The sequence below is a fragment of the Salmo salar genome, chromosome 01 (assembly GCF_965601325.2).
Source record: "Salmo salar chromosome 01, fSalSal1, whole genome shotgun sequence".
Classification (NCBI taxonomy): Eukaryota; Metazoa; Chordata; class Actinopteri; order Salmoniformes; family Salmonidae; genus Salmo; species Salmo salar.
Genome location: NC_138291.1, coordinates 27,639,792 through 27,658,900, shown reverse-complemented (window position 1 = coordinate 27,658,900; position 19,109 = coordinate 27,639,792). Strand labels below are relative to the sequence as shown.

The following is a 19,109-nucleotide window of genomic DNA, read 5'->3' as shown; positions in this document are numbered from 1 at the left end:
CAATTGGAGGTGTACCTGTGGATGTATTTCAAAGCCTACCTTCAAACTCAGTGCCTCTTTGCTTGACATCATGGGAAAATCAAAAGAAATCAGACAATACCTCAGAAACAGAATTGTAGACCTCCACAAGTCTGGTTCATCCTTGGGACCAATTTCCAAACTCCTGAAGGTACCACGTTCATCTGTACAAACAATAATATGCAAGTATAAACACCATGGGACCACACAGCCATCATACCGTTAAGGAAGGAGACGTGTTCTGTCTCCTAGAGATGAACGCACTTTGGTGCGAAAAGTGCAAATCAATCCTAGAACAACAGCAAAGGACCTTGTGGAGATGCTGGAGGAAACAGATATAAAAGTATCTATATCCACAGTAAAACGAGTTCTATATCGACATAACCTGAAAGGCCGCTCAGCAAGGAAGAAGCCACTGCTCGAAAACCGCCATAAAAAAGCCAGACTACGGTTTGCAACTACACATGGGGACAAAGATCGTACTGTTTGAAGAAATGTCCTCTGGTCTGATGAAACAAAAATAGAACTGTTTGGCCATAATGACCATTGTTATGTTTGGAGGACAAAGGGGGAGGCTTGTAAGCCGAAGAACACCATCCCAACCGTGAAGCACGGGGGTGGCAGCATCATGTTCTGGGGGTGCTTTGCTGCAGGAGGGACTGGTACACTTCACAAAATAGCTGGCATCATGAGGGAGGACAATGATGTGGATATATTGAAGCAACATCTCAAGACATCAGTCAGGAAGTTAAAACTTGGTCGCAAATGGGTCTTCCAAATGGACAATGACCCCAAGCATACTTCCAAAGTTGTGGCAAAATGGCTTAAGGACAACAAAGTCAAGGTATTGGAGTGGCCATCACAAAGCCCTGACCTCAATCCTATAGAACATTTGTGGGCAGAACTGAAAAAGTGTGTGCGAGCAAGGAGGCCTACAATCCTGACACAGTTACACCAGCTCTGTCAGGAGGAATGGGCCAAAATCCACCAAACTTATTGTGGGAAGCTTGTGAAAGGCTACCCGAAACGTTTGACCCAAGTTAAACAATTTAAAGGCAATGCTACCAAATACTAATTGAGTGTATGTAAACTTCTGACCCACTGGGAATGGGATGAAAGAAATAAAAGCTGAAATAAGCTGTTATGGGACTGTTTTATTTACTATTACTCTATTACTAATCGAATGTATTGTAAGTGAAAGGAAAACATGCTACATGTTGCAGCAGGCCTTTAGAATAATGCAAAACTTATCTTTGACTCTATCCAGCGAAGTAATGGATGGAATGGGCAATAATTATGCAAGTTACTTCAGAATCAAATTTAAATGAGGCCTAACTGAATGATGAGGTTGTAGAGGTTGATTTCATTTGGAACAACAATAGTGTAATGATGAGTTTGTGTTATGCATATTTATCAGCGTTGGCACTCATCTTAATAATTTGTCTGTGGTTAGGTTGATACCATTCTATTTTATGTTTTACTTTGTAAAAATAACTTGTTACAGGACTGTTTTATTTACTGTAACTCTATTACTAATCAAATGTATTGTAAGGGAAATGAAAACATGCTATGTGTTGCAGTAGGCCTTTAGAATAATGAAAAACATATCCTTGACTATCTAACTTAATGATCGGGAAACAAATGACACCAGTCAGCCTGAGCAGCTGGCCCATCGAAACTACACCTAAACTATACCGAAACGAATTTCACACATAATAAGAGTTAGCCTATAGGCAAAATGAAATTGACAATCTGATGAGCATATTCTGCAGGTTCTATTACACTTACCTTTGTCAAATAGCTCTCATAAATGTCAAATGTAAATAATTCGAGAGTTTAGTTTATTAATTCGACCATTTTAAAAAACAAGCACACATAAAACTTGAAAAAGCCATACACGCACATGAGTAAAATCATAGAGGATAACACACAATAAAGTCTGGGAATTATTTCTATTGTTAAATCATGGAGGATAACACACAATAAAGTCTGGGAATTATTTCTATTGTTAAATCATGGAGGATAACACACAATAAAGTCTGGGACTTATTTCCACTGTTAAATCATGGAGGATAACACACATAAAGTCTGGGACTTATTTCTATTGTTAAATCATGGAGGATAACACACAAAGTCTGGGACTTATTTCTATTGTTAAATCATGGAGGATAACACACAAAGTCTGGGAATTATTTCTATTGTTATATCATGGAGGATAACACACAAAGTCTGGGAATTATTTTTATTGTTAAATCATGGAGGATAACACACAAAGTCTGGGAATTATTTCCATTGTTAAATCATGGAGGATAACACACAATAAAGTCTGGGAATTATTTCTATTGTTAAATCATGGAGGACAACACACAATAAAGTCTGGGACTTATTTCTATTGTTAAATCATGGAGGATAACACACAATAAAGTCTGGGAATTATTTCTATTGTTAAATCATGGAGGATAACACACAATAAAGTCTGGGAATTATTTATATTGTTAAATCATGGAGGATAACACACAATAAAGTCTGGGAATTATTTCCATTGTTAAATCATGGAGGATAACACACAATAAAGTCTGGGAATTATTTCTATTGTTAAATCATGGAGGATAACACACAAAGTCTGGGAATTATTTCTATTGTTAAATCATGGAGGATAACACACAATAAAGTCTGGGAATTATTTATATTGTTATATCATGGAGGATAACACACAATAAAGTCTGGGACTTATTTCTATTGTTAAATCATGGAGGATAACACACAAAGTCTGGGACTTATTTATATTGTTAAATCATGGAGGATAACACACAATAAAGTCTGGGAATTATTTATATTGTTAAATCATGGAGGATAACACACAATAAAGTCTGGGAATTATTTCCATTGTGGTCCTCTTGAGACAAGATGGCTAGGCAAGATCTAATACAGTTAAACACAGTATGGCATTGAGATAATAAAACATAAAAACAAAGAAGAACAACATCTATCTCATCATTGCAGTTACACCGTAGGGGTTATTCATATGGGCACAGAAGACGTCAAACATGTTTTTGCTTTATTTTTAAAGCTGCCCAGAGAGGACATCATTTTTATGGGCAGAGGCAACTCATTCCACTCTGAGGCTCCAATATACAAGGCAGTACCTTTCCCAGCATTACTCCTGATCCTGTATAAGCACACATCAGCAACACCTGATCTGGTGCAGTGATTGTGTGTATCCCTAACATGGGGAAAGTAATCAGTTAGATATCTGGGTGCAGAACCAGAAATACTCCTGTAAACCAAACCCAGTCTAATCTGGGACACCCTAGCTTCAACAGGCAGCCAGTTTAGTTCCTGAAAGCAGCTCCTGCCTATGTGAGTATGTGGACTCACCTTCAATTCTACCCTGATCAGCTTATTCTGGGCTATGTGGAGCTTCCCCTTCATAAGCTTAGATAAGTCCCCAAACCAGGAAGTACTAGCGTAGTCAAAATGGCATTGAATGAGGGCAGTGGCTAGCACTTTCATGGAGTCCTTATCAAGCAGCTTGGACTTTCTAACCAAACACTTAGTCCTGGCATTAACCTTCCCTAGCACTTTATTGGCCATGCTCACACCTCCCAAGCTTCCATCTAGGATACATCCCAGGTAGCTAACAGAGGTTTTAGTAGTCAGCACCTCACCCCTTAACTCCACTCTGATTTCAGAGGACCTACTCAATTTAGGTCTGGATCCCAAAATAATTGCCTCAGTTTTGTGTGCAGAGATGGTGCAGAGATAGCTTATTATCTCCAAGCCATTTGCTAATGTTAGTGAGCTGTGTGCTAAGTATGCTCTCCAACATAGTTTTACTTTTGTGAGACACCAGAAGTGTAGAGTCATCCGCATAAAGGAAAAGACGGCAAGAACAAGCATCTTTCATATCGTTAATATACAGTAAAAACAGTAGAGGCCCAAGCGGTGCTGCTCTATTTCCAAATGTCACTTTTTCCAAGAACATCGGTGCTGTCCATGCATTCAACATATGACCATTCGCGCGGCAGCATTGGTCTGGCAACTAAGCAAAAACTAGTAGCATAATAAACGTACCAATTTAAATATGCTATTCTGTCGCCAATGGATCAATCAATCAATCAATCAAATGTATTTATAAAGCCCTTTTTACATTAGCCGGTGTCACAAAGTGCTGTACAGAAACCCAGCCTAAAACCCCAAACAGCAAGCAATGCAGATGTAGAAGCACAGTGGCTAGAAAGGCAGTTTTTCCTAGCCACCGTGAATGGGCAATAGAAACCAGATAGAAACGGATAATTGTGCATGTGACTTCAGTGAACTGAATGATGAGGAGGGTGATTTAATTTAATTGATCTGAATGATGAGGGTGAAGAGGATGATTGAATTTAGAACAATAGTGTAATTTTGATGAACTATGGGTGATCTAATTATTTTATTATGAAAGGCTGGACATGGCATATAATTTCCCCTGGGAGAGTCAACTGCGTACAACATACAATGTGTGTAGTTCACAATGGCAAGCCGAACCAAACAAATGGACGCACTGACAGCATTGCAAATGCTGCAGAATTTAGATGAATTGAAGTCGGATGGAGGATCAGATATTGAGCTTGAAATCGACGTTGCTGATGAAGAGTCTTCATCTGATTCTGAAGTTGACTTCGAGCCTCCGCCTTCGATGCCTGAGCCTCGCCGCAGAAGTCTGGGAGGCATGGCACGGTGAGACAGGAGTCTGGGAGGGATGGCACGGTGAGACAGGAGTCTGGGAGGGATGGCACGGTGAGACAGGAGTCTGGGAGGCATGGCACGGTGAGACGGGAGTCTGGGAGGGATGGCACGTTGAGACAGGAGTCTGGGAGGGATGGCACAGTGAGACGGGAGTCTGGGAGGGATGGCACGTTGAGACAGGAGTCTGGGAGGGATGGCACGGTGAGACAGGAGTCTGGGAGGGATGGCACGGTGAGACAGGAGTCTGGGAGGGATGGCACGGTGAGACAGGAGTCTGGGAGGGATGGCACGGTGAGACAGGAGTCTGGGAGGGATGGCACGGTGAGACGAGTCTGGGAGGGATGGCACGGTGAGACAGGAGTCTGGGAGGGATGGCACGGTGAGACAGGAGTCTGGGAGGGATGGCACGGTGAGACAGGAGTCTGGGAGGGATGGCACGGTGAGACAGGAGTCTGGGAGGGATGGCACGGTGAGACAGGAGTCTGGGAGGGATGGCACAGTGAGACAGGAGTCTGGGAGGGATGGCACGGTGAGACGAGTCTGGGAGGGATGGCACGGTGAGACAGGAGTCTGGGAGGGATGGCACGGTGAGACGGGAGTCTGGGAGGGATGGCACGGTGAGACGGGACTCTGGGAGGGATGGCACGGTGAGACAGGAGTCTGGGAGGGATGGCACGGTGAGACAGGAGTCTGGGAGGGATGGCACGGTGAGACAGGAGTCTGGGAGGGATGGCACGGTGAGACGGGAGTCTGGGAGGGATGGCACGGTGAGACGAGTCTGGGAGGGATGGCACGGTGAGACAGGAGTCTGGGAGGGATGGCACGGTGAGACAGGAGTCTGGGAGGGATGGCACGGTGAGACGGGAGTCTGGGAGGGATGGCACGGTGAGACGGGAGTCTGGGAGGGATGGCACGGTGAGACAGGAGTCTGGGAGGGATGGCACGGTGAGACAGGAGTCTGGGAGGGATGGCACGGTGAGACAGGAGTCTGGGAGGGATGGCACAGTGAGACAGGAGTCTGGGAGGGATGGCACGTTGAGACAGGAGTCTGGGAGGGATGGCACGGTGAGACAGGAGTCTGGGAGGGATGGCACGGTGAGACAGGAGTCTGGGAGGGATGGCACGGTGAGACAGGAGTCTGGGAGGGATGGCACGGTGAGACGGGAGTCTGGGAGGGATGGCACGGTGAGACAGGAGTCTGGGAGGGATGGCGCGGTTTGGGTAGAACAGAGATGCAGATGTTGCAGCACATCATAGATGGTACTGTTGCTCATGCACACAGAAAAGGAAACAGTAGGTGGGCTATGTCTATGGATGAACTCTAAGCATTTATTGCACTCTTGTATGTCCATGGGGCATATGGCGGAAAGAGCATGGATGTGGATTCATTTTGGTCTGATTGGTATGGGTTGGACACACAACCGCTTCAGAGAGATTGTGCGACACCTGCGGCAGGTGCACACGATACAAGGCCCATGAAAACTATGTGCAGTGCAACCGATTTGTTTGTGGGGCTTACTCACACAAAGCCCTGAAGTTGTGTGCTGATTGTGGACCCAAAGCATGAAGAGAAGACCAGATTGATTCATGTGTAAAGGCCCGGGTATTAGGGCACAATACAGGGTCCGATACAATCAACAAATGACTGTTTTTATATCTTGTTATGAATATATTTCCACTAATATTTATTTATGCAATTCATCCTTTACAATTGTTCATGCAGTTGTGCTTTTGTTTAGGAATACAACAAATCATTTTTCGTTTCTACTTTGTCAAAATAAGCTGTAACTGGACTTTATTAATTACTATATCTTGATTACTAATCAAATCTACAAATAAAGTTGATCCAATGGATTACACTGTAATGTTTTTATCGTAAAGGAAACGAAAAGATGCTATAGGACTACATTCTTTTCTAGGAATTTGTATAATTATACTAAATATATCCTTGACTCTATCTAAACAAATAACTATTGTTGTTATTTTTTATTTTATATATTTCCACGGCAACGTTCTCTAGCCGGTACTTATTGTCACACCTGCTTCTGCTCCCCCTCCCAGCTGCCCATCATTACGCACACCTGTCACCTTCGTTACGCGCATCAGCGCTTCATTGGACTCATCTGTACTCCCTCACGTTTTGATTGCCTTCCCTATGTTCCTCTGTTTCATCCCCGTGTCAGTATTATTGTCGTTATGTTTTTCATGTCCAGACACTATCCTGTCGTCTTCAAGCGTCTGTCCTTACACTTTTCGTCTGAAAGGTCAGGCAGTTCTAGGGCATCTATCATCTGTCATCTAGGGCATCTATCATCTGTCATCTAGGGCATCTATAATCTGTCATCTAGGGCATCTATCACATGTCATCTAGGGCATCTATCACATGTCATCTAGGGCATCTGTCATCTAGGGCATCTATCACATGTCTTCTAGGGCATCTGTCATCTAGGGCATCTATCACATGTCTTCTAGGGCAGCTATCACCTGTCATCTAGGGCATCTATCACATGTCATCTAGGGCATCTGTCATCTAGGGCATCTATCACATGTCTTCTAGGGCAGCTATCACATGTCATCTAGGACATCTGTCATCTAGGGCATCTATCACATGTCTTCTAGGGCAGCTATCACCTGTCATCTAGGGCATCTATCACATGTCATCTAGGGCTACTATCACATGTCATCTAGGGCATCTATCAGACATGTATCAGGCATCTATCATATGTCATCTAGGGCATCTATCACATGTCATCTAGGGCTACTATCACATGTCATCTAGGGCATCTATCACATGTCATCTAGGGCTACTATCACATGTCATCTATCAGACATGTATCACATCTATCATATGTCATCTAGGGCATCTATCACATGTCATCTAGGGCTACTATCACATGTCATCTAGGGCATCTATCACACATGTATCACATCTATCATCTGTCATCTAGGGCTACTATCACATGTCATCTAGGGCATCTATCACACATGTATCACATCTATCATCTGTCATCTAGGGCATCTATCACACATCTATCACATCTATCATCTGTCATCTAGGGCTACTATCACACATGTATCACATCTATCATCTGTCATCTAGGGCATCTATCACACATCTATCACGTCATCTAGGGCATCTATCATCTGTCATCTAGGGCATCTATCACACATCTATCACATCGATCATCTGTCATCTAGGGCTACTATCACATGTCATCTAGGGCATCTATCACACATGTATCACATCTATCATCTGTCATCTAGGGCATCTATCACACATGTATCACATCTATCATCTGTCATCTAGGGCATCTATCACACATGTATCACATCTATCATCTGTCATCTAGGGCATCTATCACACATCTATCACATCTATCACGTCATCTAGGGCATCTATCACATGTCATCTAGGGCTACTATCACATGTCATCTAGGGCATCTATCACACATGTATCACATCTATCATCTGTCATCTAGGGCATCTATCACACATGTATCACATCTATCATCTGTCATCTAGGGCATCTATCACATGTCATCTAGGGCTACTATCACATGTCATCTAGGGCATCTATCACACATCTATCACATCTATTACATGTCATCTAGGGCATCTATCACACATCTATCACATGTCATCTAGGGCATCTATCACATGTCATCTAGGGCATCTATCACACATCTATCACATGTCATCTAGGGCATCTATCACACATCTATCACATGTCATCTAGGGCATCTATCACATGTCATCTAGGGCATCTATCACATGTCATCTAGGGCATTTATCATCTGTCATCTAGGGCATCTATCATCTGTCATCTAGGGCATCTATCATCTGTCATCTAGGGCATCTATCATCTGTCATCTAGGGCATCTATCACACATCTATCACATGTCATCTAGGGCATCTATCACACATCTATCACACATCTATCACATGTCATCTAGGGCATCTATCACATGTCATCTAGGACATCTATCACACATCTATCACATCTATCACATGTCATCTAGGGCATTTATCATCTGTCATCTAGGGCATCTATCATCTGTCATCTAGGGCATCTATCATCTGTCATCTAGGGCATCTATCATCTGTCATCTGTCATCTATCATCTAGGGCATCTATCATCTGTCATCTAGGGCATCTATCACACATCTATCACATGTCATCTAGGGCATCTATCACATGTCATCTAGGGCATCTATCACACATCTATCACATCTATCACATGTCATCTAGGGCATTTATCATCTGTCATCTAGGGCATCTATCATCTGTCATCTAGGGCATCTATCACATGTAATCTAGGGCATCTATCATCTAGGGCATTTATCATCTAGGGCATCTATCATCTGTCATCTAGGGCATCTGTCATCTAGGGCATCTATCACATGTAATCTAGGGCATCTATCATCTGTCATCTAGGGCATCTATCACATGTCATCTAGGGCATCTATCATCTGTCATTTACATTTACATTTACATTTTAGTCATTTAGCAGACGCCCTTATCCAGAGCGACTTACAGTAGTGAATGCATACATTTCATTTCATACATTATTTTTCTGTCCTGGCCCCCCGTGGGAATCGAACCCACAACCCTGGTGTTGCAAACACCATGCTCTACCAACTGAGCTACAGGGAAGGCTGTCATCTAGGGCATCTATCACATGTAATCTAGGGCATCTATCATCTAGGGCATTTATCATCTAGGGCATCTATCATCTGTCATCTAGGGCATCTGTCATCTAGGGCATCTATCACGTCATCTAGGGCTACTATCACATGTCATCTAGGGCATCTATCACACATCTATCACATCTATTACATGTCATCTAGGGCATCTATCACACATCTATCACATGTCATCTAGGGCATCTATCACATGTCATCTAGGGCATCTATCACACATCTATCACATGTCATCTAGGGCATCTATCACACATCTATCACATCTATCACATGTCATCTAGGGCATTTATCATCTGTCATCTAGGGCATCTATCATCTGTCATCTAGGGCATCTATCATCTGTCATCTAGGGCATCTATCATCTGTCATCTAGGGCATCTATCACATGTAATCTAGGGCATCTATCATCTAGGGCATTTATCATCTAGGGCATCTATCATCTGTCATCTAGGGCATCTGTCATCTAGGGCATCTATCACATGTAATCTAGGGCATCTATCATCTGTCATCTAGGGCATCTATCACATGTCATCTAGGGCATCTATCATCTGTCATCTAGGGCATCTATCACATGTAATCTAGGGCATCTATCATCTAGGGCATTTATCATCTAGGGCATCTATCATCTGTCATCTAGGGCATCTATCACACATCTATCATATGCCATCACTTGCAGTAGCTCTTGGTTTTGATTACTTACACCCCATATTACTACTTGGGCACATCTCAATGTGTGAAGATGACAAAGGACTAACTTCATCCATCTTCTCTAGCTGTCAGAAACATTGTTGTAGAATACAACACATTTCTGTGAATGGGAGTCTGTAATAAATATAGACTTATTCCTTATACATGGAGATGTGTAATTGGATATGAGTTCAATATTACCTAATGAAAGAGGTTTTTGTTAGTCAGGTTTTTTTGGGTTTTGCCATCCTGACACCCAAAACATTGCCTCGATGCCATGTTATAACCCAACAATCAGATACTGTACTATTTATTTTATGTATTTATTTAACCTTTTTTAACTAGGCAAGTCTACCATGGTGTGTTTTCTTCTCCTAGACATCAACGAGTGCCTGATGAATGGGATCTGTAAGAACGCTGAGTGTCTGAATACCAGAGGAAGCTACAGATGCACCTGTAAACCAGGCTACATGCTGGACCCTGCCAGGAGTCACTGTATCTGTGAGTATTCCTACTGTCTGTTGCTATAACTGATGGCCTGTCTGTCATATGGTCTTTCCTTGGTGTGTGAAGTCTGTCTGATGAAGAAGTATATGTTTTTTGGACAGCGGACAAGGCTGTGTCGGACCAGAGGGGGATGTGTTACCGCTCAGCATCAGCAGGGACCTGCTCTCTGCCCCTCACCCAGCACATCACCAAACAGATCTGCTGCTGCAGCCGTGTGGGCACGGCCTGGGGCACAGCCTGCGAGAGGTGCCCTCTGCCAGACACAGGTACCCACGCACACAGACCCTACTACTACCACTCTGTCTATTGCGCTCTCTTTCTCTAGTACATGTGGTGGAGATGGCCACTCCAACCTCGATGAACTGGTCATATAATTTGATTACACTAGGTGAACATTTGTTGGCTGGGTTGGATTTTAAAGGTGGTATGAAATGTGTGATCTTAATGAAAGCATACGTGCTACTCAACACAACAGTCGTTCAGGCTTCACTCACCGTATTATACTGACTGCCTCGGCCCGCCAGTCATGTAATGCAGTTCAGAGATAACCCAAAGTGTTTGATGTGGAATAAGCCCAAAACAATAGAACCTTCATAAGTCAAAGCTGCATAATATTATAATAGTGGGAGTCAATCTTGTATCACACAGGTTCTTGGAGGGTATTCCTACAGTAATATTCCAGCTAGCCCCCCCCCCCCCCCCCGAAAAAAGAGTCAAGCCAAATGAAACATGGAAAATGGTTTTCATCCTATTTTTTACTTGCAGATTTTATCTTCAAAGTCAGAGAAAATAACATTATTTAGAGCAGTGCCCGTTTCGGTGAGTGATTCATGGAGGTTGTCACAGATCAGATATTTGAGTGCCAGACCAGACCTCCATGGTGCTCTGCCAGACTAGTACTCTACTCTGTGGCTCTGTGTGCAGATATAGTCCACATACAGCCTGAGTACCCTGAGTCAGAGAGTCAGACACTGGCTGTTGTATGGCCTGACAATCTTTCAGAGCCATGTTGAATCCAGACTCATTATTAGTAGTCTGGCAATAGGAGCACGTTGACTTCACCACATGTCAGACTTAAGGCTCTGATGTGTATACAGTCACAAACCCCCAACTCCATCCGCATTATAGACATCAGTCAGGAGACTATCATCATCCACGCTTCCTGCACTTAACCACAATGCTATCAGTGTTAGAGATTCTCCGTCCTTTATAACATTCGTCTCTGTTCCAGAGGCCTCTGTTCCAGGTCAGACAGGGGACAATACTGTTTAACTGTAATAGATTTAACCCTGCTGAAGTCTGTTGGGCTCCAACACAAAGAGATGCAATCACCCTCCTTTTATCTCTTCAGTCAGTCTTCTACTGCCCAGAGTTCAAAGGTCAGATATGTTACATGATCCTCTACTTCCCCCTTGGCACTGCCCTGAGTGTCTGACACATCCAAATCCACCCTGTGATACCCTCTCTGACGGCTGTCACTGCCCTGGCAGCTCCCTCCCTGGCCATGGCTGAAACCCAATCCCCTTCACAGAGGAGAGACTACAGTATGGCATGCTGTACATAATGGTATTACACGGATGGCTTATGGTATTGCTGCGAACACCAGACAGAAATGCGACCCATAATCACTGTCTGGCAGCGCTTCATGTTAGCTCAGGAGCCCAAGCGGGGAATACGGCCTTATGATGTTTTCTATGGTTCTTTGTTTGCCCCTGTACGCCTGCAGACCATTTCAAGGAGATCTGTCCCGCTGGCCACGGCTACACATACTCGCGCTCCGACGTGCAGATCTCCCTGAGACAGCTGGAGGAAGAGGAGCTGAGGAGGACAGGTGTTTCCTGGGAGGCCCAGAACCCTAGCCACCCCCAACTGCCCCAGCAGCCAGCTCAGCCCCCGCAGCAGCTGCCCCACGTCCCACTGACCCCACAGATCCCACAATACCCCCACACACCACAACACCCACACCATCCACAGGAGATCCCCCAGACCCCACAGCACCCCCAAGAGCGCCCACAGCACTCCCACCATCCAGAGCACCCCCAGAAACCTCAGAACCCTCAGTACCCTCACACCGTACAACAACCCCAGTACCCTCTCCATCCAGACCCAGACACACAGCATCCAGCTGAGGAGACCCACAGCCAGCCACAAGGTGAGAACAGTGATATTATTATGGATACTTTGTGGCGTTTGTGTCGACCACTGATAATATTACTTCTACATCATACTGTACTAAAATGGATTTAAAGTTGCAAGGTTACACAATGGAAACCCTTTTAGTAGACAAGGATAAAGTAGCTATTTACACAGATGAAAACATCAACAGCATGTTTTATATCCACAAATAACAGGTTTATCCTCATCTACTAAATATGAAACAGTATTTGCTTCCTCTATCTGTCAGAATACACCTCCCTTAAGCGTTTGAGCAGAGGAGTTAATCCACACAGGTCAAACATCTGCGATCTCTGGATCTTCTGTGAAACATTCTTCTGATTTGCAGTTATGAGATCATTTATCGCCATGGCCCGAGCAAAATTATTTATAGATTGTGTCTTCATTATCTAAGATATCTATTCTCCCTTCTTTATTCCATGGACTGTAGTGTACATTATTATCAGAGTCCAGGTCTTCTCCCCGGCTTAAGGGATAAATGTTTTATTAGAAACAAAGACCTTAAGATGGCGTCTAAACAGCAAAATGCCCGATGAGAACATAGATTGATATCTCAATGGTTATATGTGATAATGCAAACAGAATGTCAGCTTTCTCTACTGATAAAACGGCCTCTTCTCTGTCTCCTAACAGATGTGGAAATATTGAACCCGGTGAGTTCCTCTTCTCCAAAAAAAAGCACATGCTTTTGAAATGTTTATTGTAGAAAAAGCTTCCAGCATCTCTCTGCTGTAAAACACATAGTATTAAGTCTTTCCATACAACATATGAAGAACATATTTGAGTTTGATGGTTATAACATGTCTTATAACCCAATTATAACCTATTCTTGCTTATTCCACAGTCTCCTGTTGCGACAGACTCACCATTGAAGTACTCAGGTAATTTATCTAATTTCCAATTCATCAAAGAACCTTGTCACAATGGTGTCTATTCATATTGATAACTCATAATCCCGGTTTCAGCCTGTAATTTACAGTGGTGTTTTTACACAGTGGTCCTGTAGATCATGGTGCATTGATAAAGTAAATGAGCGTGCCAGAGAAAACAGAGGTTTTACCATGCAGTAAGGCACGTGGGGTCCTGATCCATTTTCTATAAATCTCTCACACACAGCACAGAGCAGAGGCAGCCTGCCCCGGTACTCCCCTGCCAATGAAATTGATAAAGTCTATAGGTTGAGTTGATCTATGAGTCCCACTGATGTCTTTTATTGTGCTGTTTTTAGCCAGCAGAAAGGGCATATTTCATCTTTACATCCCTGCCATGTTACCGTAGGATGACCTTGTGATTGTCATGACATTACCAGTTGGAAAAGCAGATACTATGTCAGTGTCTCTCTCTCTCCCTCTCCCTCTCCCTCTCCCTCCCTCTCTCTCTCCCTCTCCCTCTCTCCCTCTCCCTCCCTCTCTCTTCATCCCTCTCCCTCTCCCTCCGTCTCTCCCTCTCCCTCCCTCTCTCTTCGTCCCTCTCGCTCTCTCTCCCTCCCTCTCTCTTCGTCTCTCTCCCTCCCCCCAACTCTCTCCAGTAGATGTGGTAGAGAAAGTCACTCCGGACTCTCCTATCAACCTGGGGCCTGAGTCTGAGGGCCAGCGTACAGCCTCCATCATCGTGGCCACTCAGGTCATAGGTGAGAGTCATGGTCACAGTACACTGCATGGCCACGCCACTTCAATGAAATGACGTTGAACCAACGTGGAATAGATGTTGAATTGACATGACTGTGCCTTCGACTTCCACTGATGTTACTTTAGTAACAGTACATTAAGATATGCAGTTTTATTTTGATTTGGTGGGGTGACAAGGTTTGTTAACCCAATTCATTGGAACAGTCTACTCATAATTCTCCCCAATAACTATTTAAATGATGACTTGCAAGTAAACTTTATTCTTTCTAGATACAGATGTGATTTCTCAATTAATTTGTGAGTTGTGTCCAACAGGCCTGTTTGATAGACATTTCTGAGGGCTGACCTGTAGTTTAGCAAGGGGAAGCAGAGGATGTGTTGTCCTCTTAGTGGACCCTCTCCTCCAAGCCAACTTGGCTTCAGGCGTCCGAGTAGCACAGAGGGAGAGAAGGGCGAGAAACCAGAGAAAGTGTGCCTTTTGGAAGAGATAAATGGACTGGACAGCTGCCAGGCGCTGGGCCGGCATGAAAAGAAGAGAGAGAAGACTGTGTGTTTGTGACTCGCGGTCATCCTATGGAGAGGGTCAGAGCTCTGAGCCAAACCCAGTAGCCCACCCTCAGCTTGTGCTTACAAGAACCACTTTGGACTGAAACAAACAACAGACAAGTCCAATGACAGGCTTAACAGTGCATTGCCCTTCTTGTCATCCTGACCCCAAATGAGCGCCCCCTGTTACAACACTACACCAACCTGTCCTTCCATCCAAGGCTCCACCATAAAACAGCCTGAACGTTTCCATGGAGAATAACATGTGGTGGACGAGTGAATTTTCTTTTCAGCAGATCGTGTTTAGGAAGAGCTGTGTACAAAAGGTTACCCAATAGGATCGGATGAACACGGCATGTCTATGTACTGAGGTATTGTACTGAATGTTCACACAGGTTACTCAGTGTCAGTATCTTCTCACAGATATTGACAAGTGCGCCATCACTCCAACCATATGTGGCCATGGGCTGTGTGTGCCAGTGCAGACAGGCTACACCTGCTACTGTGACCCCGGCTACAAGCTGAGCGCGCTTCAGACCAACTGCATCGGTAAGACGGGAAGAGGCGGGCGGGTAAAGGGGGCTTCTCCGAGGGTTCTGTCAGCTCTCCATATCATTGTCTCAACACGAGCTTCGCTGTTCACACCACATACTATACAAGCACAGAGGCCTTGAGAAATCAAGAGCCAAGTGAAAGCAATCCCTGTGTTTATGTTGACCCGTTATGCGATGCCTGACAACACGGTCGGAGTGATCCAGAGAGCTGCCACAGAGCTTTAATCCGTTACCTCACTCTGCAGTCGCCGTCCAAGCCCTGCTCTGGGCCATCACGAAGGAATGCCTGCACTCAACTGCACTGTGGAGGGGCTCCAGAGTGAAGGGTTGGAAAGTGCAAGGTCTTCAGTGGTGAAATGTAACTGAAATGTAACACTCTGGCCTCCCCCCACTTTCTTTCTCTCTCTCTCTCTCTCTCTCTCTTCTCTCTTTCTCTCATTCTCTCTCTCTCTCACTCTCTCTCTCTCTCTCTCTCTCTCTCTCTCTCTCTCTCTCTCTCTCTCATTCTTTCTCTCCAGATGTGAATGAGTGTGAGGAAGACCCTTGTGGAGGGAAGGGCCGTTGTGTGAACACCTTTGGCTCCTACACTTGCCACTGCTACAGCGGCTACAGCCAGGTCATCACCCAGAACAGGAAGTTCTGCCATGGTAAGAGGAGTAGGCAAAGCATGCTGGGTGCTGTAGTTTTAGTTGTAGTTTTCCTGCTCTCATACCAGAATAGAACTGGCAAGGACAAATTCAGACAAGCAATGTTCCTCTAATGAGCCAGATTCGTAGAACAAGTCTTCTTTGTTACTCTGACTTGTTCGGGTGATTTTGTGCAGATATAAATGAGTGTGACATGGCCAACAAGTGCCAGGATGGGGACTGTGTCAACACAGAAGGATCTTACACCTGTGAATGCAAGAGTGGCTACGCCAAGTCCTGGAGGGGACAGTGTGAAGGTGAGTCCAGCACAGAGACAGATAGCCTTAACACTCTGAACTAAACTTCACACTGCAGCTTGGCCAGCGGTGTTTATTGACTGCCCTGGGTTCATATCCAATCCAGCCACAGAACAGCCATTGTTGTATTTTCCTTAGTTCTGAGCCAGGGGAAAAACAATGTAGAGACTTTAAATTGGAGGTCGTACCAGAGGGAGGCTGTGGGCATGAGTATTGGTCTGTGTGTGTGTAAATGCAGACTGGATCCAGCTAATCGAAGGCTTGTTTTAATGGCCTTTCCTCACCTCCCCTCTCCCTCCCCTGTTCCCTGGCCAGATGTGGATGAGTGCCGGGACCCCCGCTCATGCCCCAGTGGAAGGTGTGTCAATGCCCCAGGCTCCTTCCAGTGCCAGGCTTGTGGCCCCGGGTTCAGGGCTGCCAGAGGGAGATGTCTGGGTAAGAGTGGCTTCCAAAGGCCACGCCTGGAAATGAACTGGGTTTCCCTCTTAAACTTCTTTATGATTGGATAATATTCCTCCAGCCTGCCTGGCACACTTTACGTGAGCAAAGCTTGGTGTTGGTAACACCAGCAATTACCAATGAGACGTCATCAGTGCAACAGTGAATGGTCTTAAGGACGTGTTGACAGGACTGATACTCTACAGTTTGCCATCAAATTGGACACGGCTGAATTAGATTTTTCACTAGTGGTTTTAGCTCAAAAGTCTGGAGTCATTGAGGATTGTATAAAAATGATCTCAGGGCTTCAGTGAGTGACTCCTAGACTAGGTCCTCTACTCTCTCATGTTTTAATTGTTTCTTCTTTTCACTTCAAATACAAACTTATACATATAACAACTTACAGACACACACAAACAATGACTACATCTCATCTGCCCAGACCTGCATGCTCACTCCCCCATCCCCCATTATTGTTTGCGACTTGGCCTTAAATTGTCCAATTCGTTTTTTCTCGGTCGCCCATGGTATTTCAATATTACAATAATAAATCATTTGATTTTTCATTCATTTTTTATCATTGTGTCAATGATGGCGGATTGATTGACTTCCAAGATTTTAGTATGTGTTTTTTGAAGATGACCGATAAGAAGAAAATCGTCCAGCCCATTGGGTCTCACTACACCCCCATATGCCATGTCTTGAAATATGCAGACAGATGGATTCAAAGTAAGTTTACGTTGTAATACAGTACTTCTGACAGCCAACTTTCTAGCTCTGCCCACAACTTCCAAGACTTTATAGCATTCCAAGAAAGCATGGATTATTGAGTCATTATTAGTTTTACACCTGAGACATGACTCTGCCTGTAGAATTTGTGAATTTTGTCTCTTGTATAAAAAATTCTGTACATTAGTTTATACTGGATTAAGCATAAATGAACTGTAATTTCATGAGTTATGCTCCAACTTTCCCTCCATCTTGTGCCAACATCAGTTCTTTTTAAGTCTTGGTTCCAATAGTTTATATTTTTCTCTAAGAGATTGACAGTTGGATAGGCTCTCTGCAAGGTTACCTATCATATGAATATCCTTTTCTGACTCAAATAGGATTCCCTCAAGGTTGCTCTGATGTCCAAAAGTGATATGCAACGTTTAAGTTGCATGTATTTAAAACGACCTACATTGGTCAGCCATGGAAATGCATGTATTTTCTGTTACCAAGTCATTTATGGTTTCTATGCCTTTAGTTTTCCATATGGACCAATTTATTGGTAAATTCTGAAAAGCTATCCAAGGATTGTTCCATAAGGTTGTGTTTTTAGGGAGTGATATTGGTTCTTGTAGAACACGTTTCATTTTCTTCCATATTGTTATAGTGTTCTTAACTATGAAGTTGTTCATGTTCTTAGCTTTATCCTTTGAAAGTAGACACGGCTGAATTAGATTTTTCACTTGTGTCTTAGCTCGAAAGGCTGGAGTCACTGAGGATTCTAGAAAACATATTTCATGCTGTAATCCTCTTTTTAAAGGGCTTAATATTGGATGTTGTATTTCCAGGGGACTACCACATCACCCCAGCCACAGTGCAGAGTAGCAGTAGAGGCCTGGTGGGGCTGGAGTGATGGCAGTGAGTTAGTGACTCCTAGGCTAGGTCCTCCACTCTCTCACTCTTTCCCTTCCAGTGGCTCCATTATTTGTGTAATATCTGCCCCTCCTGCTCTCCCCACCTATCCCTAGCCCCCGGGGCCAGACCCATATTGTTTAAACACATTGCCTTGTTATTGCTGATCTTTTCATATCATCTGCTGCTGTAAAAGATTGTTTATAATACTTCATTTTGGGAGAGTCAAAATATTTTCTCTTGGCCACAGCCTTAAACAAACAGCCTATTATTTTTTTGAATGGCTCTGGCCGCTGCAGTGGAGTCCAGCAGGGCTAGGACTTTAATACGGGTGCAGGACTGGAGTGAGGACTGAGATATATGGAGGGGTCAATATTACCCCACTGTTAAAATGCCCTGTCAGACAAACAGGGCTGTGGTTAGTCACTTATAGCCCTGCCTCTGTTACACTATAAAACCTCTATGAGGGTTTATACAGCTCCAATACACAGTCCATGACACACTATACAAGGTCTGTAGCATGCTGAAGGAGCCAACAACACAGCGTAGCAACCCCCCTAA

At 44.1% G+C, this 19,109-nt stretch overlaps 1 protein-coding gene across 1 annotated transcript in view; it reads left to right on the top strand.

Moving 5' to 3' along the window:
- Positions 1 to 19,109, top strand: part of LOC106589425 (latent-transforming growth factor beta-binding protein 2) — a 153,771-nt gene that overhangs the window by 105,075 nt on the left and 29,587 nt on the right. The window contains exons 10-19 of the mRNA XM_014179443.3: positions 10,513 to 10,635; positions 10,743 to 10,907; positions 12,368 to 12,793; positions 13,450 to 13,469; positions 13,661 to 13,697; positions 14,348 to 14,446; positions 15,414 to 15,539; positions 16,063 to 16,191; positions 16,368 to 16,487; positions 16,803 to 16,922. Coding sequence (XP_014034918.3) covers positions 10,513 to 10,635; positions 10,743 to 10,907; positions 12,368 to 12,793; positions 13,450 to 13,469; positions 13,661 to 13,697; positions 14,348 to 14,446; positions 15,414 to 15,539; positions 16,063 to 16,191; positions 16,368 to 16,487; positions 16,803 to 16,922 — 1,365 coding nt within the window. The remainder of the gene's footprint in view (positions 1 to 10,512; positions 10,636 to 10,742; positions 10,908 to 12,367; positions 12,794 to 13,449; positions 13,470 to 13,660; positions 13,698 to 14,347; positions 14,447 to 15,413; positions 15,540 to 16,062; positions 16,192 to 16,367; positions 16,488 to 16,802; positions 16,923 to 19,109) is intronic.